General features: G+C 36.9%; 2 protein-coding genes across 11 annotated transcripts in view; one reads left to right on the forward strand and one right to left on the reverse strand.

Moving 5' to 3' along the window:
- Positions 1-1,926: 1,926 nt before the first annotated feature.
- znf280d (zinc finger protein 280D) lies at positions 1,927-18,619 on the reverse strand. 4 transcript variants are annotated; one of them, XR_013820468.1, is made up of 19 exons: positions 18,526-18,619; positions 17,754-17,916; positions 17,436-17,662; positions 17,054-17,156; positions 13,995-14,225; positions 13,530-13,577; positions 13,345-13,430; positions 11,520-11,746; positions 9,325-9,482; positions 8,600-8,700; positions 8,378-8,524; positions 7,717-7,851; positions 7,359-7,570; positions 6,820-6,960; positions 6,670-6,732; positions 6,445-6,563; positions 6,327-6,354; positions 2,565-3,153; positions 1,936-2,401 (listed from the first exon to the last, which is right to left on the reverse strand). XR_013820468.1 is itself a non-coding variant. In XM_079865645.1 (18 exons), exons 2-18 carry the CDS (start codon positions 17,914-17,916, stop codon positions 2,715-2,717), a joined length of 2,625 nt encoding a protein of 874 aa, XP_079721771.1. In that variant the 5' UTR covers positions 18,526-18,619; the 3' UTR covers positions 1,927-2,714. The 4 variants fall into 4 exon arrangements, 2 of the variants coding, with proteins under 2 accessions (XP_079721771.1, XP_079721770.1); XR_013820469.1 differs by having other exon boundaries at positions 13,995-14,222; positions 18,526-18,609; XM_079865645.1 differs by having other exon boundaries at positions 1,927-3,153; positions 13,995-14,222.
- Positions 18,620-20,580: 1,961 nt separating this feature from the next.
- tcf12 (transcription factor 12) overlaps positions 20,581-24,568 on the forward strand; it is a 116,906-nt gene continuing 112,918 nt past the window's right edge. For 3 of the 7 annotated variants that reach the window (XM_079867231.1, XM_079867233.1, XM_079867235.1), the window contains exons 1-3: positions 20,650-20,846; positions 21,775-21,867; positions 22,785-22,857. In XM_079867231.1, coding sequence (XP_079723357.1) covers positions 21,796-21,867; positions 22,785-22,857 — 145 coding nt within the window. In that variant the 5' untranslated portion in view covers positions 20,650-20,846; positions 21,775-21,795. Of the gene's footprint in view, positions 20,847-21,774; positions 21,868-22,784; positions 22,858-24,568 lie in introns of all 7 variants that reach the window. The other 4 variants (XM_079867230.1, XM_079867232.1, XM_079867234.1 and 1 more) reach the window with 2 other exon arrangements.

The following is a 24,568-nucleotide window of genomic DNA, read 5'->3' on the forward strand; positions in this document are numbered from 1 at the left end:
AAATTACACTATACAACAATTTAAGACTAAAGGAAGCTGAGATATAACCTTTTCTCTTTTCGGCGGGGGCCAATTTGGATTTTATGGATAACTGCCACTAGGGGGGCCACCCCAACTTGTATCCATGGATTTTTAAAAACCTTAGGCCTATACCTAACACCCTGCCAAAAATCAAAAACTTTTCCAAAAGTGCCCAATCTTCATGATTTTTCATGTATTCCTTCCCAGCTACAATAAAAAAAGACATAAAAGACAAAACATAGGAATTATAGTCAACAGTAGCGGGATCTTACCCCAAAAATCACATTTGTGAATAAAAAAAATAGCCAAGTATCATGATCAGATTAACAACTGAATTATGAGAACTGGAGTTGTGATAAAGACAAATAATATTAAAGGTGTTTTTTTTTTTTAATAGCCTCATAAATTATTTAAAAAAGCTTTAACTCAAACACATTCACAAAAAAGATGTACAATAGCCTCTTCTACATCGCAGATAGTGAATTTATTTTCAATGTTTTAAATTGAGTACTATTACTAGTGTAGCATTTCTGTAATATTTTAAATGTGACTTATTTTATACTGCTTGTTAATAGATATTTGTTTCAGACTCCAATTAACTTTGTATAACGCCATCCATTTGAAAGATGAGCTGGAATAGATTTTCTGTTAATATGATTGCGAACAAAGTGGTTATTGAATAATTTGTCAGCGGAAATTAAAATACCTTCATTTGAAATAGAAGTGTTACAAAGAAATAGGACTATAGGTTTGCACTCCTTTCAATAGAGTTTTTTGTACCACTAGGAATGGCATTGGATTAATACAATATTATGTTCATTTAAAGAAGCTCCAAAATAACATTTTCTGGAAAATTCCAGCTGATCCATCATCCATCAGGTGATTAACAATAGATGTTATTTAAATACCATCTTTCAAAAAATAATGATTTATGTAAACAATATTCTAATTGTTCCAAAAAAACAACAATGGTGAGTGTTTTTGTTTATTTATTATTTAATTTTTAACAACGGTGAGGTGAAAATGCGTTTTGTTTTTAAATCGGATCTTTTTGATGAATCGGTTCACAAAACCGGTCTGAACGATCGAACTGAACTGAACTCATAGAAACGCAGGGACACCCACAGCCACAACCGAAAAGCGGTGCCATGACTCGTATTTCTGATTGATACAAGAAGTTTGGGTGAGAATGAACCGTTGAATTATGTCATCAAAATTGTTTATCCGTATTGGTGGTAGTGAAAGGATGTAAATATTGAATGCATGTATCTACTAAACGTAGTTTTGTCATTTATTGTTTTGGAGCACACTAACTTATAGAAAAGGATAATAATAATAATAGCTATCATAATAAAAGCAACAAAACTTCAATGGGGACTTAAACAGCTTCTGTGTTGTTTAAACAATACTGCACATTATATTTAGGTTTTTAAAAAAAAAAAAGAAATAAAAAAAAGAGCTGAATCATGGAATAACAATAATCACTCTTAATACTAAAACGTACTCTGGAAACAAAATGCGCCTACATGTGGTTAAGGGTACATTTTAGGAATAGGGGAGAGCCTGCAGCACTGCACACTTTGTATGTTTCACTTACTGAACATCCAGCTCAGATATTCTACCTCTCCGTTTTAAATAAAAGAGATATCCAAAAACATACAATAATAGCGAGGATCAAGGACGGTAAAGGGCAATTCCGCGCAAAACTGTCACATCCATAACACCAACACAATGCCATGGTATTTAGTTGGCTTTATGGATGTGACATTTTTGCGTGGAATTGACCTAAAAACAAAACAAAAAACCTGTAATGTGACTCGAAGAGAGCGCACGAGATAAAAGAATCACTGAATCTTTTTTTGACCGGTTCTTTGGAAAGAACTTCAAAAGAACCGATTCGCGTAAACGAGTCTTCTCATCACTATTGTTTATTGAATTACATAGCATGAATCCACAAGAGGGTGCTCTTCACCAAATCAAGCCCTTACGAGAAAACAAGAAATTGTCTCCAGTAGAAAGGCTGAGATAATACTGTGAATCATAGCAGAACTCTAGTGAATATGTTATAAAAGTTTAATACCGATTAAGACAAATTAATTTCTACAATGTTTTCAGTCTCAATCAATAGGAGAAATGGTTCCCAATGCAGATTCCTATCCTGATCAAGTACATATAACAATACACATTAAACACAATCTAAAAAAAATATCAGGACGCATTTTTATAATTCCTAAATACAGTATACTGATAAATTGCTGAACTTGTTTGTCCTTTGGAAAGGCAGATGTGGGAATCAGCTCCAAGTTCATTAGTTTTATGACTCTGTTTTGCGTGATCATCTGTAGAGTCCAAATGGCCACCACAACTGCAGACAGGAGGACTAAAAAAAAAAAAAATCATAAGTAGAGAAGAACATTCACATTGCTGCCTTCACAACTCAGTTTCAATCTAGAGAGCGCTTCTTTACAATCCTAAGTACAGAAATATTGTACTCGTACAGTATAAGATTTCAAAGTCATGGTTTAGCACAGTATTGATTTCACCTTGTTTTGGGTCCAGGAAAAAAAAAAAAGTTCCTATTAATGCATATTTTATATAAAAAAAGGGGGAGATGGAGAGCGAGTCAGCGAGAAACTCTGCTGTGTCTAGAGTCTTGCGACGTTTCAGGGGATTCTCAGTCTTGTTTGTTGCAGTTAACCATCCATTTCCACTTGCGGGTTCTCGGTGGCATCGTCCTCAAGGACCTTGGAAGGAGTGAGAGGTTCCAGTTGCGAGTCGGTGTTAACAGAATCAATTCCATCCGTTTTACAAAGAAAATCAGTGGGAGTTATGCCACCTTCACCTGGGAGGGCAGAAATGGGGCTGACGGGAGCCTTAGAGGGGGAGTGAGGGGAAAGGCTCTTGGGGGATTCCTCCTCTGACACATCGGGCGTGGCCTCTTTTTTGTCATCCTTCACCTCGTCTGGTTCACTTTTGTCAGCTCCAAGAACCTCTGACCCATCCTCCGTTACGATGTCCTCGTTTGGTATAGCTTGTACATCACTGATCTCAATGGGTTCGGTCTCATCTATAGCCTCAGTATCTGATTTAATGGGAAGGAGTTGTTTGGAGTCATCGTGGGTTTCCAGAGACCTGAATTATGAGGTGCAAGAAAAACAGAAAAGCACAGGAACATGAACAGAGTGACAATGCTCCATTAAGAATTATGAGCTAAAATATTATTATCAGTTTTTTAGTTACAATAAAGAGGGCCACAAAAAGATCATAATTCACCTCAAAATTCAGAACAAAATAAAAATATTTTGTATTAACACAATAAATGATTTTAGGATCATTTGTAAGATTTGTAGCTTTTGTGAACTTTGTGACAGTTATCCCCTACATTTGTATTACTGCAATTCATTTGAAGGTTTTATGTTTTAAGGTTATTTGTAATTCCCATAATTCTCAATGGTGATTCTCATTAGACTGTCAGTGCAATGAAAAAAAAAGTTTAATACAATGATTTATTTCAAGGAATTACAACATTAATATTCTAGAATATACATGAAAATACTATTTTCCTGGCATTACAGTAATAAGAACTGGGGGCAAGCAAATTCTTCTTTATATATATTTTGGGAGGAAAAATGTTAATGACAGAAATCATTAAATTAAGACACTAAACTGACAAACTACACTGGGTTTTAAAGACTTATTTCTTTTATTCCAATGGATAATGTCCAAGTAATGAGTAAGTGATTCTTCCGTTTTAAAATTGATTCTTTTCCATTAGAAAGAGACAGATTTTTTTTTTATACAAATATTCTCCCACTTCCCTTTCACAGCCACTTATAAGAATTTATCTGTGTGAATATAACAATGTGTTCTTCAGCTTTAATTAACAGCAAAACTCCTATTTAAATTTAAGTAAGGTCACCCGGATACCACTTAATAGGCATCCCAATTACACTAATGAAAAAATAGAGATCATTTTTTATAATAAATGATATTTCCAAACAATTCATAGGTCAGCGGGGTCCGTATGCATACCCCTGTTTCATCAGAAAAGGTAATTTGTCTCAATCAGGCAAGCTACACTTCCCAGTCTATTTTTACTCTCCTCTTTTCACAGCTCTAACCTCTACATTTAACAAAAATACAAATAAGCATATGGTGTCACTGTACACCAATACATCATGCGTATAACAATTAGAGCATATCAGAACGTTGAGAAAAACACCACTAACTTTTTAAAACGGCAACCCTCTACGGACGCACTGAAGCTTGAGTCGTCATTGGCTAGTATATTTTTTATTTTAGTTGCCAGACTTTTTACATGGAATGCAAGAAGAATGTAAAAATTTAACATAATATATATATAGAAGTATAAAATAGAAATTTCAAACACTATTAAAATCAAGTAAACAGTCTGTAATCAAATAACAAATGATCTAATGAGTATAAATAAACAATAGAACAAAGGTGCTAATTAAAAAAGCAGTGCTTTTCAGGTTTTACAGGTAGTTAGATAGATTAGTATTTAAATGTAAAATAACACTGCATAGTCTTCACTGTCTAAATTAAATATAGATGAATCCTTATTGAAGTTAAAAAAGTTATTCAGTCAAGAGCATTGAGTGATTTTTTTACAGCGAGTCTGTAGTTTGGTTAACAATAAAACAGCTGTCACTAAGACAAAATACACAGATCCAATAAACTGATACTGTACTAGTGCGTTCACTTTCTTGACTGTTTACGTTCACTTAAGTAATAAACGACTGTTTACTAGGATACTCACTAATACGGGCATTTTGACATAATTTTGTGTGAAGTTGTCCGTTCAAGCACAAGACCTTAAAGAGAGCTTAATTCAGTATTCACGTGCTGTCCAGATGCACCTTTCTGGGCGCGCACTTCGGATGTGCAGTTTGTGCACACCAACATTCTCACAGCGCGCTTAAAAATGTGTGCAAATGATACAACTTTCATGACGTCGCAGCACTGGTCCGATCGTGACAGTGAGAGTTCAGTCAACAAGCCCTGCATATGCTCTCTTTCTCTCATGGTGAGCGCATGTGTGTGAGGGAAAGCGACAGGTCACTCTCAGCCAAGCGACGGGGCGTAAAGCTCAGCAGACAATAAAATGATATTTGCACTAAACTTATTTTTTGCCTCCAACTCAATTACAGGCTACTGTAATTATACACTCACCTAAAGGATTATTAGGAACACCTGTTCAATTTCTCATTAATGCAATTATCTAATCAACCAATCACATGGCAGTTGCTTCAATGCATTTAGGGGTGTGGTCCTGGTCAAGACAATCTCCTGAACTCCAAACTGAATGTCAGAATGGGAAAGAAAGGTGATTTAAGCAATTTTGAGCGTGGCATGGTTGTTGGTGCCAGACGGGCCGGTCTGAGTACTTCACAATCTGCTCAGTTACTGGGATTTTCACGCACAACCATTTCTAGGGTTTACAAAGAATGGTGTGAAAAGGGAAAAACATCCAGTATGCGGCAGTCCTGTGGGCGAAAATGCCTTGTTGATGCTAGAGGTCAGAGGAGAATGGGCCGACTGATTCAAGCTGATAGAAGAGCAACTTTGACTGAAATAACCACTCGTTACAACCGAGGTATGCAGCAAAGCATTTGTGAAGCCACAACACGCACAACCTTGAGGCGGATGGGCTACAACAGCAGAAGACCCCACCGGGTACCACTCATCTCCACTACAAATAGGAAAAAGAGGCTACAATTTGCACGAGCTCACCAAAATTGGACAGTTGAAGACTGGAAAAATGTTGCCTGGTCTGATGAGTCTCGATTTCTGTTGAGACATTCAGATGGTAGAGTCAGAATTTGGCGTAAACAGAATGAGAACATGGATCCATCATGCCTTGTTACCACTGTGCAGGCTGGTGGTGGTGGTGTAATGGTGTGGGGGATGTTTTCTTGGCACACTTTAGGCCCCTTAGTGCCAATTGGGCATTGTTTATATGCCACGGCCTACCTGAGCATTGTTTCTGACCACCATGTACCCATCCTCTGAGGCGAAAGGGGGTCAAACACAGTATTAGTATGGTGTTCCTAATAATCCTTTAGGTGAGTGTACAATTTACAAGCCATTGGCTAATCAAAGACATTTTTTAGTCGATTTGGTCGGATATGTGAGTGATTTGTAGAAGGTTGAATGGACCAGCTTTAAAAATAAACAAGATTTTTAATTCCTTAAACTTTAATATATCTTAATTACATGCCATAAACAACTGAAAAACAATACTAAAATCAATAAACAGCTGATAATACAAACAACTTTCTCACCTGTTTATTTCTGATCCTCCATTGGTAACTATAAAGAAATGAAAATAGTATGCAAGTAAGACAATCTGACATCACAAAGAGAATATTTCTGCAGCGAGTTGAGGGTCGAGCACCATACCTGGCTCCATGATGACCTGGCAGGAGTGGTTTGGCCTGTTGAGCAAATGTTCGGTCATCTGGTCAGCACCAGAGGCATCTGCCAGAAAGTCACACTTGAGACACACCAGTGTTAGACTCCTTGAACAAAAGGGAAAAAAAATAAAAACACTTTCACTTTCAGCAAGTTCATAATACAAATAAACCCCTCCACAGTAAACTGTGATATAAATCGATCAAAACTTACCGCAACCCACGTGGAGCCTTCCTCGCTTTGCCAAACCGTACTTTTGAAGAAATGCTGTGAAACCTGCAGTTGAGAAGGTAAAGACCTGCTAAAGATCTGATCACATTCATTTGGAATTGTTCATTCATCCATCCATGTTTTCCCCCTTACCTGACCATATGCTGTCTGAAGGCCTTCTGGCAACTTGATCTAAACTTGCAAATAGTGCACTTCAGCGATAAAGGATAATGAACGTAAGGGTCCATAACCTCTGAGAGACACTCGACACACTTATTTCCTCCTCTTGGAAGTCTGTGAAGAATAAATACTCATTAGCATACTTTACATACATATAACATAACATACATATAGGCTGTGACTATTTTTGTATAACACATTTATTATACTTTGTATACTTCCGTTGCTACGAGTACGCTAGGGTATGCTTATGTGCGCGTGCCATAAATTTCATCATCAGCATAGTATGCATGCACGTACATGATTTTTCGATTCACACATTTTCTAATCTTGCATGTGCCTTAATTTTTTTTGCACTAAATAGTTGGTCCACAAGATGGCAACACTGGCCGGGACCATTGTTTCACATTCAAATAAGAAATGGAAGAGACTGAACAATATTGTAGTTGTTGTCTGCATTGACGAGAGCTTGTGTCGAAACTGAAGTATACTTTGTGCTAAAGAATCCTCACTTCAAACGTTTAAGCTCATTATTGTGGACGGTTCGGTTAAAGCTGAATTGGCTTGTGGTCTTTGCCCTTCCTCCATTTAAGTTTGGTTTGGTTGTGTTTGCTGGTGTTCTGACAGGTTGTTTGGCCGTTTCAGGACTTGTGGGTATGATGTAGGATTTGCTTGAAACATCAGAACACATTGGTGCACCAGAAACTGAGGCCCGAATTGTCACCTAAAAAGATAAAATAATGCTAATGAGAAGGACTAATGAAAAGTATAATCCCAGATCATATGTGATTAGCCTATGTTGTTTATGTTATACAGTCTATATTATAGTTATTTAACTTTCGATTTTAAAAGATCTGGTTTCAAGCAGACCTTGGTTCCTGGAGGCAATCCTTCAAGGTTTCTTGGCTTCCTATAGGTTCTATGGAAGTGTGTTTTGTGTTCCACTTTTTCCTTGTAGGTGAGGAAATTTAATCTGCACTTCCCACATCTTTGAATCCCCTTTTTCTAGAAAATACAATAAAAGAACACAGAACATATAAAAAGTTAAGTGTTAAGTTACATTCAATAATTAAATTGAAGGTTATGCAGATGCACTATGTAAAAATATTGCACTTTTTTTTGGTGTACTATTGTTTTGGTTACAAATCTTGCTCTTGGCCGATAAGACTCGTGGTTAATCTGGATTAATGTTGCCTGGGAGAAGCCCATAAGGAAAAAAAACAGGGAAGGTGAATAGAGTAGGCCGCTACTGTCAGCCTGTTATATATTGCACCAAGTTGTTCGGCAGACAACCAAATCAATCCATCCTTAGAGTGAGAGCCAATGGGGCAGCACACAAATGAGTTGCACATTGTGCTGACTTCAGATCAGTGAAGTCTCAAGCTCCAAATACACAGACAAAGAGACAGATGATGTCAAAAAGACTTATATACACTCTTTGGTTTAAATTATTAAACAAGGAGGCAATAAATCCATTTCCATATCCATACAAAACGCAAATAGAAGCATACATATGAGGTTATACACTCACTTGATGTCTCATGTAGTGTTGCATGTACATATGGCCACTGCGAAGGACTTTCAGGCAAAAGGGACAAAGCAGGTCTTTAGTGTTTTCATGAACTGTGCGGAAATGGTTATCCACATCAGAGAAGAAGGAGGACCTGTAGTTACAAACCTTCAAGACAGCAAAAACAAAGTGAGAACCAAGTATTCGAAATACAAATTACACAGAGCAATGATGAAGCTTTACCTGACAGGCATAGGGCATCTCTCCAGGTTTGTGATTGTCCCTCATGTGCTCTAGAAGCACTTGCTCCGTCTCAAAAGCCAATTCACATATTTTACAGTTGGCTGGGGAAAGAAAAGATATCGCTACACTTAAAATATATCAAAACCATCAAAGAATTCCCCTCTGGTGAAATTCTCATTTCAAATACACCATTAAATGACTATTTTAACCTAACCTCAAGTCCTACTTAAGGAAAGTTCCTACTTCCTAGTTTTAAAATCGTAATTATGTGACATGATGAGTGTTCAAGTGATTTTTGAAAGCAGTTTTTTTTATAGCTTTGTTAGTGCAAAAGACTACATTTGGTGTGAAATTGTTGTTTTATGTTTTTATCATTCTCATTCAGCAATAGAGAATGATGGAGAAATGTCATTTTGTAGCACAAGTGTTAGCTAAACGACTAATACTTCCTTCTCTCATATTGCCAAGCTGGTCCACTTTGTGGCTTAAGGCCTGATCACAAAGTTTCAATAATCATAATCTTAATTCCATGAGAATAGGAAAATCCACACCACAACTATTATAACGTCACAGACGACTGCTCTCAATGAAATCACTTTGCGTTGGTGTGTGGATACTAATATACTTATTATTGTTATCTTTATCGGTGATATGTGAACTGGCCTTTATTCTGGCCAAGAACCACCAACTTAACAAGGAAAACACTTAAAAGTGTTGTGACTTACTGGTGGACTCAAAGGGACTGTGGGCGCTCTCTATGTGGCACTGTAGTTGAAAGGGAGTTGAATACTGCCGGTAACAGTGCTGACATGTAGTGTGACTCTCCCAGCTCTCACTGTTCTGCTTCTCCAACTCCAGGTGATGTTTCATGTGGTTCATGAACCTGAGTGAGAGGGAAAAGAACAGATGACAAGGAGCAAAGGATGGCATTACAAAGAGAGAGGTCCAGATAAAAGAATCCTACTAGCTGATTTTCAGCTGTGGCCTTGATTTACATTGCCGTTGAAGAATCAGAGGGCCACATCTCTCAGCGGGTGACCAACTCCCAGCTAAATTATTGGCCCCGTCAACCCTGCAACCTCTGACACATTGAAAATTATCACTGACAGTGGCAATGACCCAGGCGTTTTGCTCAGCGAACACAAGCAACATACCGCAAATGCTGTTTATGGATGGTGATTGTTTAATGGTTCTCTCATTAAATGACTAATAAAATAACTGAAGCTACAGCTTGTAGATATACAATCACATTCACGGAGTAAAGTCAAACAATGAAATAAAACCCAATTCAGTCTATTACGGTTCAACACTGTTTGTTTTTTTCAAGTTTCAATTAAGTATGTCACCTCTCTTCCATTCTTATTCTAAGTGTGTGTGCAGAGATTTCTGAAGAAAAAAAAAAAGAAAAAAAGTCAGTAGGCGTGACACTCGCAACCACAATTGGCTTGCAGGATGCCTCAAGAGACAGTAAGAGTGAGAAGGCATTGGGTACACCTGCAACCTGTGACATTAATGACACTCTTTAAGGTAAATGCCCTGCTCCACTAACAGCTGCTGTCTGGGGAGAACTCAGTCTGACAAGCGGGACCGCCGTTGACAAAGGTGTGACGACTAAACAGGAAAGCCTTTGATGTGCAAGGAAGTGAATGTCAAACAGATGTACAACATTCAAACAGGTAAACCACCACAAAGTGTCTGCTCTCTCAGGAGTGGAGTTTCCTTTTGCTTTTTCAAAAAGCATCTAAAAATAGACCCATTACATCCTCCGAGAAACATGCCGTTTCAGATGTTGCAACCGAAGTTCTCATCCTATTTTTGAAACAGGTCATATTCCAGCTTTGTCTACAGATTACACTGGATTTAAAAGATACAAATGAGCAGTACATGAACTATCCACTTATCATAAACCGTAATTCATCAAATACGTCTGAAGGAAAGGGAAAATGCCAAAGTTAAAGTAGCTAATGTTCAGCGCCATTGGGAATACAAAATAAAACTCATGCACAGTTAAATATAATTAGCCAAATTACAAACATACGCTATTAAAAGTCACCTTTGAACAGTGCGAGGCCTGTGCGTGTGTACTCAAGAAGCATTTGAGCTCCCAAGGGTTTTCGAGAGACAAATGAGCAAATATTCTACTTAAAGTTCACGTTCTAACTGTGCATAATAGCCATTATAATACCAGCAATTATACTGCTCTGCTTCTTTATTTAATGATGTGTTGTTCAGGCTGCCTCTATCCACTCTGCCATTGGCGCCCTGACGTTGAGCAGCCAATTTTTCAGTCAGCGCGTTCTGCAACCTCAGCTCCCCTAATAGGGATTTTTATACGGCTGAACTGTGACCCCCGCCGCCAGAACTTGGGGTGCGCTGCAAACGCGTCTCCCCATTAAAAGGAGCTTACTGAGGCTTTTCTCACGCCGTGGCTGAGTAAAGTTATTTAATCACAAGAACAGTTCTTATAGCAGCCAAACTACCTTCCATTATTCATCTGGGGCCCCTAGAGGGAACGGGGGTCTGATAATGTCATCCATCTGAGTGGGAATCCAGTGATGGGGTCTGAGAACGGCTGATTCCCCCCGTCTCTCCCTCTCTCTCCAACTATTGCTCTCTCCATCTCTGGGCTCCTGTAGCTAATGACTCTCATGAGCAATGTTCCCTCTAAGCCGCATGCGTCACATTGTTCCCTCACAGACCAAAACAATTATACAAAGAAATCAGATTTAAAAAACGTAGGATTTCTGGAAACGTTTTCATGTGTGACAAATTAAATATCATCTACCGGGACTAAGGTCTATAGAGGTTCAACCATCTCAGCACCAGACTTGGCCACTGACTGATTACAGATGGTTCTTCAATAACATGTAATGGTGTTATAATGGGTGTTTTTATTTTATTTTAACATTCAAACAAATACCTGATATTGTTCTTGAGCATTTTCAAACAGCTGTTGCACTTGAATGTGGTGTTGGACTTGAACTTGGAAATCAGAGATGAATCCCCTTCACATTTCCCATAGTAGAAGTCTGAAACCAGCATGATCATTTTTCCTTTGTCAGTCTCAATGACTTTCGGTGAGTTGGCTTGTTTGTCAGGCTTCGATGTTGAGGGGAACACAGAATCCAACAATTCAGGGCAGCACAGCTGAAGAAGAGGGGAGGGGAAGGGGGGGGGGGGGGGGAAGAGTGTCACAACATCTCAATACTGCATATAGTGTTGGTTGTAATCAATTACTAAGTTATTTGGTAAATGGTATGGTAAATGGACTGCATTTATATAGCGCTTTCACAGACCTATGGCCACCAAAGCGCTGTACATATAGCCTCACATTCACCCATTCACTCACTCATTCACACACCGACGGCGGTGTCAGCCATGCAAGGCGCCATCCAGCTCGTCGGGAGCAGCTGGGGTTAGGTGTCTTGCTCATGGACACCTCGACACTTGGTCAGGTGGAACCGGGGATTGAATCACCAACCATTTAATTAATTTTAATTTTAAATTTCAATTTTAAATCAACCATTAACCAACTATTTAATTAATTACAGTAATTTAATTCATTTTCCCTTGCAATAAAGTAAGGGATTACTCTTATTTTTGTAATTTAATTACAGTTACTTCAAATGTAATAACATTAAATACTGTATAGACCAGGGATGGGCAACTTCGGTCCTGGAGGGCCACTGTCCTACAGAGTTTAGCTCCAACCCTGAAAAAAAAAATCACCTGCCTGTAACTTTCTAGTAATCCTGAGGACCTTGATTAGCTTGTTCAGGTGTGTTTGATTAGGGTTGGAGCTAAACTCTGTAGGACATTGGCCCTCCAGGACCGAAGTTGCCCATCCCTGGTATAGACTATAGAACAGTTATCTGTAGTAACATAATAATGGATTTAACATCAAAATTTAACATCTAATGTTAATGTATGTTTTTAAAGTAACCTCCCTTGAAAAACTTTGTTGAGTTCAATACTAATCTATGCAATTTTATATTATTTATTTGATAGAATAAAGAACAGTTTTATGTCTATCCTTGTATTGTTCAACTGGTCGAGGATGATATGGGATTTAGAAAGTAATTAGTAAAGTAATGCATACTTTTTAGAGAGTAATCAGTACATTAATCTAATTACACCATTGAAGACGTAAAAAGTAGCTAGTAATTAATTACTTTTTTAGAGTACCTTACCCAACACCGACTGCATTTCCTCTGAGGGATCAATAAAGTATATCTGTCTCTACATTTAATATTAGGTGTCATTTTTAATTTTCCTATGTAATCAGTCATCAGAGGCTCAAACATGCATGCTTTATTCGTTCTTGAACGTCAAGCAACTACGGTTAAGCTTCTGTTTACCATATTTGATGACCGCTATGTATGTGCATTGATCAAATGTTTATGTGTGAATAAAAGCCTCTTCATTATATAAAGTGTTTGTCTCTTCAGAACACTTGGATTAAACTGCTCCATTCATATGGATTACTTTTATGATAAACTTTTTGAAGATTGAAATCGTTGATTAAATGGCATTTTAATGGATGAACAAATCATTTAGAGATATCTTAATTTGTGTTCCAAAGATGAACAAACGTCTTATGGATTTGGAAAGACATGAGGGTGATGACAATTTTCATTTTTGGGTAAACTATGTCATAATCGGTTGTTAATATTTAGATGTAGCTCGGCCTGATTTAACTCAAAGCTGTTGTTAATACAGGAAACAAAAGAAGATGGTAAACCAACCTTCATGTGACTTTTTAAAAGCTGAAAGCCAAACATATTTTGACACCTGGGACATTTCTTTCTGAAGGAAAAATCATTTTCTCCAGCTGTCAAGGAAGGAAAAAAAGATTAAAAGATGAAAAGATTGTTGCTTCTGGAAATCCTGTAATACATAATGGCTAAAAACCCATCTATGTCAAGCTTACCTCCTTTGGACACACTGTTGTTTGTGTCATTTATCCTTGTTCCATTATCTGTGGGTCATAAAAAACAAATGTCTATCCTGTCAAACTTCGATCCTCAAAAAAAAAAAAAAAAAAATTAATACTAATAATACCTACACACAACCTGTCACACACAACCTTCCTCTTTCAAAAAAAAAAACCCCAAAAAGGCCTCTGAATTTTCTTTGTTTTTGGTGTATTTTTAATTATTTTTTTTATTGAATTGTAGCTAAGCGCATGGATAACAAATAAATCCCATTTTGTTGTTACTTTTAATTGCAGTGGCTCAATCATCCAAAAGTTATGGTGGGTGGATGGTAATATCAAACCTTGGTTACAACCTTTTACTTTGATAAATAAAACACTAACCTAGAAACACTGATAGAGGACATTAGAAAAACTTTTTACAGTGGTATTCCAAACAGACAGACAGACAGACAGGCTTACCTCTGCTGTTCACAGGTTGCAGGGATAACGTTTTTTGTTTAAGTAGTATTGGGGTGATGGCTGGTGTGTTTTGAGAGACTGAAGTAGTGTGGGATTGAGAAGAAAGGTTAGCTGGGGCTTGTACGTTGGACAAGGTCACCACATTGTCCTGGATGAGCTGCACTTGAGGCCTGTGAATTACCCCTGGCTTTGGTGCAGCACTGACCTGTGAAACTATCTGCTGACCTGCTGCTTGGGAAACAAACACACAAAATAAAGAATCACACACCAATTCACCTCATTAGCATTCTGAATGTATCACAGTTTCCACACAAAAAATATTAAGCAGCACAACTGTTTTCAACATTGAGAATAAGAAATGTTTCATTGAAGACTGGAGTAATGATGCTGAAAATTCAGCATTACCATCACAAAATTACATCTTAAAATATATCCAAATAGAAAACAGATTTTAAATTGTAATCATATTTCACAATCTTACAGTTTTTACTGTATTTCTTATCTTGGTGAGCATAAGGCTACATTCACACAGCAAGCCTCAGTGCTCAATTGTGATTTAATGATATCTCTGTGTGGCTGTTCACATTATGTTTATAAATGTGGCCAATATCACATTTAAGGTCAGAGACCCTTTTCAAAATCATTAAAGGGTTAGTTCACCCAAAAATTAAAATGACGTCATAATTTACCCGTAAGACATTTGTTCATCTTCAGAATACAAATGAAGATATTTTAATGCAATTTTAATGAGCTTTCTGTCCCTCCATAGACAGCTACGCAACTACCACTTTGACTCTTCAAAACGTTCAGAAAGAGATCGTAAAACTAAATCACATAAATTGAGCGGTTTAGTCCAAATTTTCTAAAGAAACATGATAACTTTATATGATGAACAGATTGAATTTAGGCTTTAATTCACATGTAAACATTCATCAACTCACACATCAGTTGTGGTAAACAGAAGCTCAAGGATTGAAATTGCTGTGACTTTGCCGTGGTGTGCCGTAAAGCTTATCATTTGAATGCATTTTTAAGCCTTGCGATTTAAAAACAAGTGTTTTTAAACCGTTCAAGCGCAACAAAACACTGAAAAAGAACTCATTTTGTTATATGCTGCTGCTCATACACTTGAGTACTTAGGTGACTGTTTACCCAAATAGCCTAAATTAAATTAAATTTGGACTAAACCACTTAATTCATATCAATTAGTTTTACAATCTCTTCAAAGCTCAAAATTCCGACCATTTTGGTCGCATATGCTCTCGAAATTGAATTGTGTGACCTCAATTTATGTGGGGGCATTTATATAATTGTTGTGGTGCAACCTTTTTTCAAGAGATAAACTGACGGTTTTTAGTTAAAATTTGTCTGATCTCTATTCTGGACTTGCACACAAACTGCATTGCAATCATTCCTCAAAATGTAAATTGAGTGAAAATATAAGTCTATTAACAGGACGTTAACAGAGGCCAGAGACACGCTGAAGACGGACACAAAGAGAGCGCAACAGCGAAAATACCAGGCACAGCAAGATCACTGTTTGTAATGCTTGAAATATAGGAAGAAAAATAATAATATTAAATTTGGGTGGGGGTTTATATGAATAGATCTCTGAAGGGAACTGACTGTCTTCAGAATAGTTTTGATGGCATTTTCTTTTCCTCTTATCTACATATAAAGTAGTGCTTGAGCACAGCTGCTTTGTTTACAGCAGTACCCAAAGAAACGCTGTAGCGCTTCTTTTCCATAAGCGCCACCTGCTGTCAGAGAGTGACTTTTCATTTAGTCCGTCTGGTTTTGTTTTGTGCAGGTGTGTCAATTTCATAAGGCTAAAGTCAGACCATTCTGTATTTGCTCTAAGTCTTGAAATTATGCAATATAATTGAAATAAAAAACAACTGCTCATGGATCGCAGTGGTTGCCTCTAATTTCAAATGGCTACAGATGTTTTAAGAGCAAATAAACAATTTTTTTCTTTAAAAAAAAAAAAAAAAAAAAAAAAAAACTGCAACCTGTATCAGAACTGAACAATTTGCTTGTAAAAAAAACCCTGAATCGGCCATGAAAAATCATGTTCGGTGCATCACTACCGTTTTCATTTCTCTACAAAACGTGGTGTTATTTTTAAATAAAAGAAATGTTTTAATATATATCAATTTTAGTTGTGGTGCTCCATTTTCAGTGGGTGCTCCTAAATTTTTGCTGGTGCTCCTAACTTTTTGAAGTTGGGAGTGCAACCAACCAGTGCTACCAACTAAAAAAAAGTTAATTTCGAGCCCTGCTCTTCATGAACTTTTTGAGGCATCCAAGTGGTAGTTGCTGCGCAGTGACAGTACTGCGTAACTGTCAATGGAGGGACATAAATCTCCAAGTTTTCATCAAAAAGATCTTCATTTGTGTTCCGAAAAACAAATGAAAGTCTTGCGGGTTTGGAACGACATGAGGATGAGTAATTAATGACCGAATTTTCACTTTTGGGTGAACTAACCCTTTTAACGGACATCTTTTTGGCACCTTATTGGGCTTGAAAGGTCAAATACACACACTTACATGTCAAAATGCCCATCTTTGCGAGTAAGTCTTAAGTGAACAGTTGAGAAAGAAAATGCATGCTTTTCAGTATGTTACATTAATGACAGACAGCAGCAGGAATATTAGGCTGTTAATCAAACAATCTCTCAATGCTCTTGACTGAATCACTTTTGTAACTTTAATAAGAATAAATTTACATTTAATTTACACAGTGAAGACTATGCACTGTTTTTTGTACCTTTGATTACAATTTATGTACGGTTTATGTAGGCCCATCTAGGGCTTTAAGTTTTTCAGGTAGGTCTATTTCATTTGTGTCTTTGTTCTATTATAGTTTAATTGTCCTAATGCTTGTAATTAGATTCTTTCTTCACATTTTATGTTAATTAGGCTAGTATTCGTTTTTTTGTGATTTGTCATAAATAGGATCACCAATTTCAATATCACACACACACACAAAAAAAAAAAAACGAGTCCCCCCCCCCGACCTTAGTAGTGTGAAAGAAACAACTAAAACACATTTATACCTGGCACAACAGTGAAAGTGGTTCCTGGTGGATACTGTGACCCCAAAGAACTGATGAACGAGGTGTTGCTGTTGAGATTCTGTGGTGACGCCACAATGTAACCCTGGTAAAGTGATAATGATCATATGAAAATGAAATGATTTAAATAAATAAATAAAGATTCAGTACCCTGATCAAACAGCCCAACCTATGAAAACACATCAATAAATTCAAATTCATGAATGATTATTATTATTATTTGCTAAAAATTTAACTTCAGTGAGCGGAAGCCTATGGCTACTATGGAATAAAAGCAACTCTATAATTGTGCTTAGCATTTTTCCAGCGCAAATCATCGATTTAGATTATAAATTTTACCTGAGAAAAATCAGCAAAGAGTTACCTGATTATTAATGATGATGGGTTGAGGGGCTGTTTGAGGTCCTAGAGTTGTGTTGAGAGGGATGAGGATGGGGTTGCCACCTGATGGGGCTGAGCCTCTGACCATGAGTGTATGACCTGTAGCCACCATTGCAGGGTTCGGCAGGGTTTGGGGAGTCTTTTGTGATGCTGCCACCATCGAGGGGTTTTGAACCGGGACATTTCGCTGGTTCTGTTGGTTAACGGCACCTGAAGATCACAAGGAACACAATGATAAACATCTCAAGGACAAGACCAGATCAGAGGTGTCCATGTCAGTATGCCCAAAATTGAGCTGTACCTGGTCTCGTACTGGCCGTAGGCTTGGAGCTACAGATTTCACCGACGAATATTGGTTCATCATCATCCTCATCATCAACCAGATCTATTAGATTGGTTTCGGGTACTGCCTTCTGCCACGGCTCCAACTCCTCCTCTTCACATTCCATAAACAGCTCAGACATCTGAGAAGAAACAAAGATTATCAGGCCAATGTTATGTGGTTAACGTAATCACATCAACTCCCGACAAAATACTACATTATAACATACCAGCACAATTACACCTCAGCTAATGCTTGAGAATCCAGCAATACTAAGATGCTATGAGTTAAAACCAATTTAGCTTTGCTGCACACAGGACACAGACTATAGTTATCTAAACTTAATTAATTTAAAGTTTAGATGCCCAATTATAGTGGTGCAAAACCTGTGATCCACCTCTAGCAGGCACGATATTGTTATCGACTGTTACTGCGGACACAGACCGGCTAAAATGCTAATTCAAATTCCCCAAATTTCACTCCCAGATATTACTAAAAATCAAAATGCAGTCAAGAAATAAGTGCACAAATGCTAAGAAATCAGAGACGTTCACACATAGACTTTCTATTTAGCACATTATTCAGAAATCTGTTAGCAAGCAAGTCGGCTGTCTGGATGCTAACAGGCTAAAAGCAAGAAAAATAGCAAGCGGCTGCATAGAGAAACAGTAAGACACACAGGAAATGTTCGCTGGGTTTATGATAACACAGAGGCAAACATTGCAGATTAAAAAACGAAACTCAAACTTACCTTTTAAAATCTCGAAATATTTTCTAACAACATCAGTGTTGATTCAGACACACACGCTCACCGCGGCATGAAGCGCAGAGACTCATGGGAAATCAGAGGGGCTATTGTTGAGAAACCAGGAGGCTCACGTCTCCCAACCTAGACTTTTTTCAACTCTTCGAAATGTCTTAGATTAAAAATACAGAACATTAAGTTATTGTGTGCTGAGAAGAAATTAAACGATAACAACTACATGAATGAGTCAGACGATATAAACTAGGCCAAAACAAAGACAAAAGCCGTCTATACGTATAGGCTATTAGGCCACATGAACATGTTCTTTGAGTTTAGATTTTAAGACTTGCAACGTGATACGTTATACTAAAATTAACAATCAAGTTTCGAAATATTTCAAGGAAACGAATGGATGTTACATTAAAAACAACTAATGTTAGAATAACGTCAGAAAAGTGTCGTACACAGTAGTTTGAAGCAAATAAATGGTGATTTAACAGAATCATAAAGATAATATAATTATGTAAGAGTTCAATTTGACTATAGCAAGTTTTATAGTTTTTAAATAGTCTTGTCTCGCTTCTGTTTGGTTTGACCAACAGGTGGCACTATGAGTATTGTGATGGTCCAGGAGGACGCATGCCCTTTATAAACAATGAATGTCATCATCACCAACAGATGATAGGCTACATCTCGTTCTTTCATTCAGAAAGTTAAGAAGAAATTGAGTTTTTTTTTTTTTTTTCTTCTTTTTTTTTTTTGGATGGCTTATCAAAAAAAAAAAAAAAAAAAAAACAGCTCAACTGTAAGCTGTTTCGGCTTAGTAACAAACTCTGTGCACCTTTTGTTCTGGATAGGCAATTGGTCTGACATTCTTTTAGTAGTTTCTTGAAAGTTAAATATCTGTGAATGAACTTGATTCAAATTGGTTAATGTTTGGATGTATGTAATGGCGTAAACAATTTCCCCCTGTTCTCTGTTCTTTATGAAGTAGCCTATACTTTCTAGTTTTACTCAATATCAATATTTTGGATAGGCATATCAGTGAATATCCCATTATTATTTTGCAATAAATATTAAACACATTGTAATTTAGAGCATACAAACATGTATCATAATTTATCGTAGTTCAAGTCATGCACTGTTAATACTGAGGTATCTGCCATTTATTTGCAGTAAGTTGCTGTTTGTTTTACAGCACATTTTCTATAGTGTTTAATTAGGCTACTCTTATGGCAACTCAGAAAGACTGTTTTTTTTTCATTTGACATATTTACTCAGATTGAATATGCCTCTTCTTCTCACATGTAAACAACAGTATTAAATAGTCAATTGTGGTTGGAAAAATTGTATGCAGATTAATTTATTTTTAAAAATGAAAATTAGAATATTAGAGTTATTTAGAATCTATTTGAGAAAACACACTAGTCCAAAAATTAATAATAACAACAATATTAAAAATATTATTGCAAACAATCATACTTTTTATAATTTCTCATATCTTTTTCTTTTTCCATTACTTGTCACATCATAACTTATCATAGGCTACTTAACACAAACAAACACATATATACTATATTTTGCACTTGCAGTATTATTTAAAAGTTTCTTATGTTGTTGCTCTATAGTCTATTCTTGATGTTCCAGTACTGTATTGTGGCTGACTGTGTTGTTCTTGTGCCTGCTGTGGCACATATCCAATTCAGATGATGAAGAATAGAAGAAAAAAAGTGTGGTGGTCAAAGTTAGGTCTAGTTATATAAGGTTTAAAAAGGGGGGGATAGCAATGTCCATATGTCGACATAGTTTTGGAAAAGTGAGCACAAGTTCAAACGGTCTCCTCAGCATGTATGCTGCACTTTTTCCTGCAGAACACTTGACTTAATGCAGCTGGAATTATGTATTCCATGCTTCAAATATACTCAATTTCTCCTAATACTAATAATACACACACCAAACAAAGCCGACATTAATGTGAAGGGAGTTGTGTGGTAAACCAAACTGATTTTAGGAGGTGCTCCAGTGGTCCTTTACTCCCCTAGCAAGGTTGTATGATTCGCCACACACGATATTCATCCGCACCGTTGAAGAACGCTCAAGTCTACGGCTCTGGTGGAAGGATACAATTTCGAACGTCATTGTTGTGATTCGGTTATCGCCAAGCAAAAATGTCTGCCTAAGGGAAACTCGCAAGTTACATAGTGGATATTTGCCAAATTTAATCGCAAAAGATACCGATTTCATTATCTTTCCGACCCGAAACAAGGAAACCTTCGCCGTCATCGGCACACCCGATCGCCCTAGTTGGAATTTTGACAGCAGAAAAGGTAAAATATTGCACAGACTTTCCGAGGGGTTTTGGACTGGGTGAAAGAAGTTGGAATAGCAGAAAAAACGGGAGCCGATATGAAGGGAACGGGGTCGGCATTCGCTTAAACACTTCAGCTTGACATCGCGCTGTTAATTGCCCGTGTTAAAATGAGTGTTTTGTCAGTGCTCATGGTCGATTTTCGCTTAATCTTTTCATGGTCGCACCATTATTATGAATAGGTAACTGGCAATTTGCAAACAACAACTGCAGCCAGCAGCGTTGTTTGTAAAGTAACCATTCTCCTTTAACACAACAACAACAAAAGTGTGTATCGGCAGATGTTTTGACAGCGCGTGTGCGTTCATTATGAGCTCGTGACTTTTGATAGCTACATTGAGGAATCAAACGCATGCAGTTGAAAAATGATGCTGCGGGTCCATGTGTGTGTGTGTCTCTCTCTGTGTGTGTGTGTGTGTGTGTGACACCATCGAGCAGCGTCTTTCTCAACATGTCCACGTTTGGTCATCCTATAAACCTTATCAGGCCTGCTCTATTAAATTAAAATATAACCTCTTTTCACCGTGTCACCTCATGTCACGCGCTTGCTATTATTAACAGGCAGAAATGCCGTAACCTCGTCTAAAGCTGTCAATATACGAAGCTGGGGAAAGGAGGGCTTGGGACTGTCTTCAGGAGCTTTTTATTACTATTTATTTGAATAACACATAGGGTTTTATTCAAGGACAACCAGGTCCTTCGATTGCCCTGGTACCGAGGTGTTGGAAGAGCGCAAAGTTATGCTAAAGACTGGAGGTGGGGATGTTTAGCAAATGTCAAGCTGCGGATGTTCACCGATGTCATTTGCATAAGCTGTGCTGGCTAGCATGAAGCTTCAGCACACATCAGGCTCTCAGATTGAGGGGAATGATGTTTGTGTTTTGTAGATTTAGTAAAGGATCGTAAGGATGAACCCTCAGCAGCGGATTGCCGCTATCGGGACGGATAAGGAGCTGAGTGATCTGCTGGATTTTAGCGCGGTAAGACACTCAGCAATGATTTTACTTCTAACTTTTGCCATTCGTTCAGTCACTCACTTCTAAGATATGCATGATTAGATATCAAGTATTACTTTTTTTATATAGCTATTTTTCACCAAATTAAGTAAAAATCAACTTTTTACAAGTTTTTGCATATATATATATATATATATATATATATATATACTTTATATTTATTTTAATCAATATTTAATAAATTAGAAATAAATTAGAGAACAAATCCTTAAAATAAACATGCTTGTACTTTAGATGGCAACTTCTTGAATCTGCAATCTATTACAGTATTTTTCATAAATAAAGTAATTGTTTAAAAATTTATGAATATGTGAATAAAAAGGAAGTAAACACTAACAGGGCAATTTCAGTCATCTGGTAATTTCGTGCGCAATGGTAATCATATATTTTTTTCAAATAAAGACAAGGTAACGCTATTTTTACATACAGCACACAGTGAAAACAATATGAATATGACACAGTGGGCAACTGGATATAGCACAGCATATTTTAAAATTAAGGACGTTTTTCAATCGCGTCTCCTGTGAAGCTGATCTTCTGTTCGCATTCACTCACTTCGCACGGACCGACCGTCACTCGCAGTAATAACGCGTTTATGCAGGCTACAAATGCACAGCCGATATATCGGCTTTGGGATATATCGGTCGACCACTATACATACATATATATATATATATATATACATACATACATACATACATACACACACACACACACACATATATATATATATATATATATATATATATACGTTCTCCTGGTTATTTGCACATGAATTACATTGCTACTTTGGGATCAATAAAATATTTATATTTAATATTCTATAAAATTCTTTATTCATTAAAACATGAAACACTTCATTTTTATGTGTCTTCCCATAGATGTTTTCTCCACCTGTAAACAGTGGGAAAAACAGGCCGACCACTCTTGGGAGCAGCCAGTTCAGCACATCAGGTAGGACTTCCCGTGGAAATCCTTTAATGAAAGATTGTCTTCCTCTCACACTGTCCAGTCACCTCCTCTTGAATCTCAGTAAAGTCTTGTTGCTGTTGATTATAGGGATGAATTTCATCCCAAGGTGTTTTTGATTTTGATTTGTCTTGATTAATAAGAAGCAGGTAAGAGAAGGGTTCAGTAATGGTCTTTGAAATCAGATACATCCACTGTTATAATTACACTGAAATGAAAGGCACCACTGTTGTTAACTTGTCATGGCTGGTAGTTCAGTTTTTTGCTTTTTTTAAATTGCATAGATTTTTGTTTTTGTCTCCTTGGACTCCACATTAAATTCTGACCGTCTTGTGAATGAAAGTTGAAACGCAGTTCTGTCTAAAATTGAAGCTGACCAAAATGTGTTTTTTTTTTTTTTTCTTAGTTTCTTATGAGTGTGATATCTTATTCAGCCTCCTACACACATTACCTAACTAAGTGCTCAGTTGTTTTAAGCCTTTATAGAGCAGCTAACTTATACATACTTACATATATATATATATATATATATATATATATATATATATATATATATATATATATATTATTAAGCAGTTAAGCAGACAGATCACTAGCTTTTCTATAGGTTCAGATGCATGTATGTGATATCTGTTTATATATATATATATATCCTGTCATAGGTGACTAAACGTTGCTGTAAAGATCATCTATTGTCTAATGTGCCGTAGAAGGAGGAAACAATCAAGCATTATTCAATCTCAATGCCTGTTTTATGTAAAGCAACAAAGCAGAGCCCTTGTTACACTCCGCTGCTATCGAGGACACACTTTTAGTGGATTACTGAATAGCAGCACAGCCGAGACTGCAAGATGCTTTTGTAAACCTTTTAATAAATGAAAAGTTTACGTACATGTGATCTTGTAATCAGTCTTTGGCTCTGATGTGCTGTGATGTTTTTTAAGGGATAAAAACATCTCTTGTTTGTTTGTTGCTCCTGACACAACTTACTCAAAACAGCAGTGTTTCAGAGACGGTTTGGAAACGCTGTGGGGCGTTATTTCAAGCACTGTCAGAGATCTGTGTTTGTGAAGCATCAAGATAGTAGAGAGAAGCCATTTTGCTGTATTCATCTATATGCTAGATAATTCAATATAACTTGGCATTTCTGATTATCAGGTGAACTAGGCTATATCATGTGAAATATACACCTTATTTTTCACGTAAAAGCATTTGTTAATTGAATGTTTCTGGCTTCCAGTGTGTCATCTGCTTCCAGTTATTTTTAGCTGTACAAAACAGCTTCTTATGCTGCTTAATATTGCAAACTGCTATTTCTTACCATATTATTTTAATGTATTGTCTTGATTATAAACACACTGGTCTGTAGCACAAGCATTTTTACTGTTTTGTTACTTTTCTTGCTATTTCTCTATAGTGGCTAATGAATCAAAAGTCACGCACATTCACAGAAAACAGCTTACTTCCACATTGAAAAATAAGGTGGATAGGCAGGCTAGTAAGAGTAGAGTTCATTAGAAAAAAGAATATTCCCAGTTCAGAACAGCATTTGTGGCACAATGTTGATTAACACGAAAATTATTTTAACTCACCGGCGTCTCTATAGCACGCATTGTGTTTATCGTGCAATTTATACGCCAAAATGAGTTTTTACGTGCATATGATACGCATGGGTAGGTTTAGTAGTGGTAGGGTA

This window comes from Squalius cephalus (genome assembly GCF_949319135.1).
Source record: "Squalius cephalus genome assembly, chromosome: 3".
In the NCBI taxonomy this organism is placed as follows: Eukaryota; Metazoa; Chordata; class Actinopteri; order Cypriniformes; family Leuciscidae; genus Squalius; species Squalius cephalus.

Excerpts from the sequence above, each read along its gene's own strand:
- znf280d (XM_079865644.1), bottom strand. The coding sequence starts at position 17,916 with ATGTCTGAGCTGTTTATGGAATGTGAAGAGGAGGAGTTGGAGCCGTGG. Across the intron at positions 17,157-17,435 it reads CCATCATCATTAATAATCAG|GGTTACATTGTGGCGTCACC; the intron begins GTAACTCTTTGC and ends TCACTTTACCAG. Across the intron at positions 3,154-6,326 it reads GGAGGATCAGAAATAAACAG|GTCTCTGGAAACCCACGATG; the intron begins GTGAGAAAGTTG and ends CTCATAATTCAG.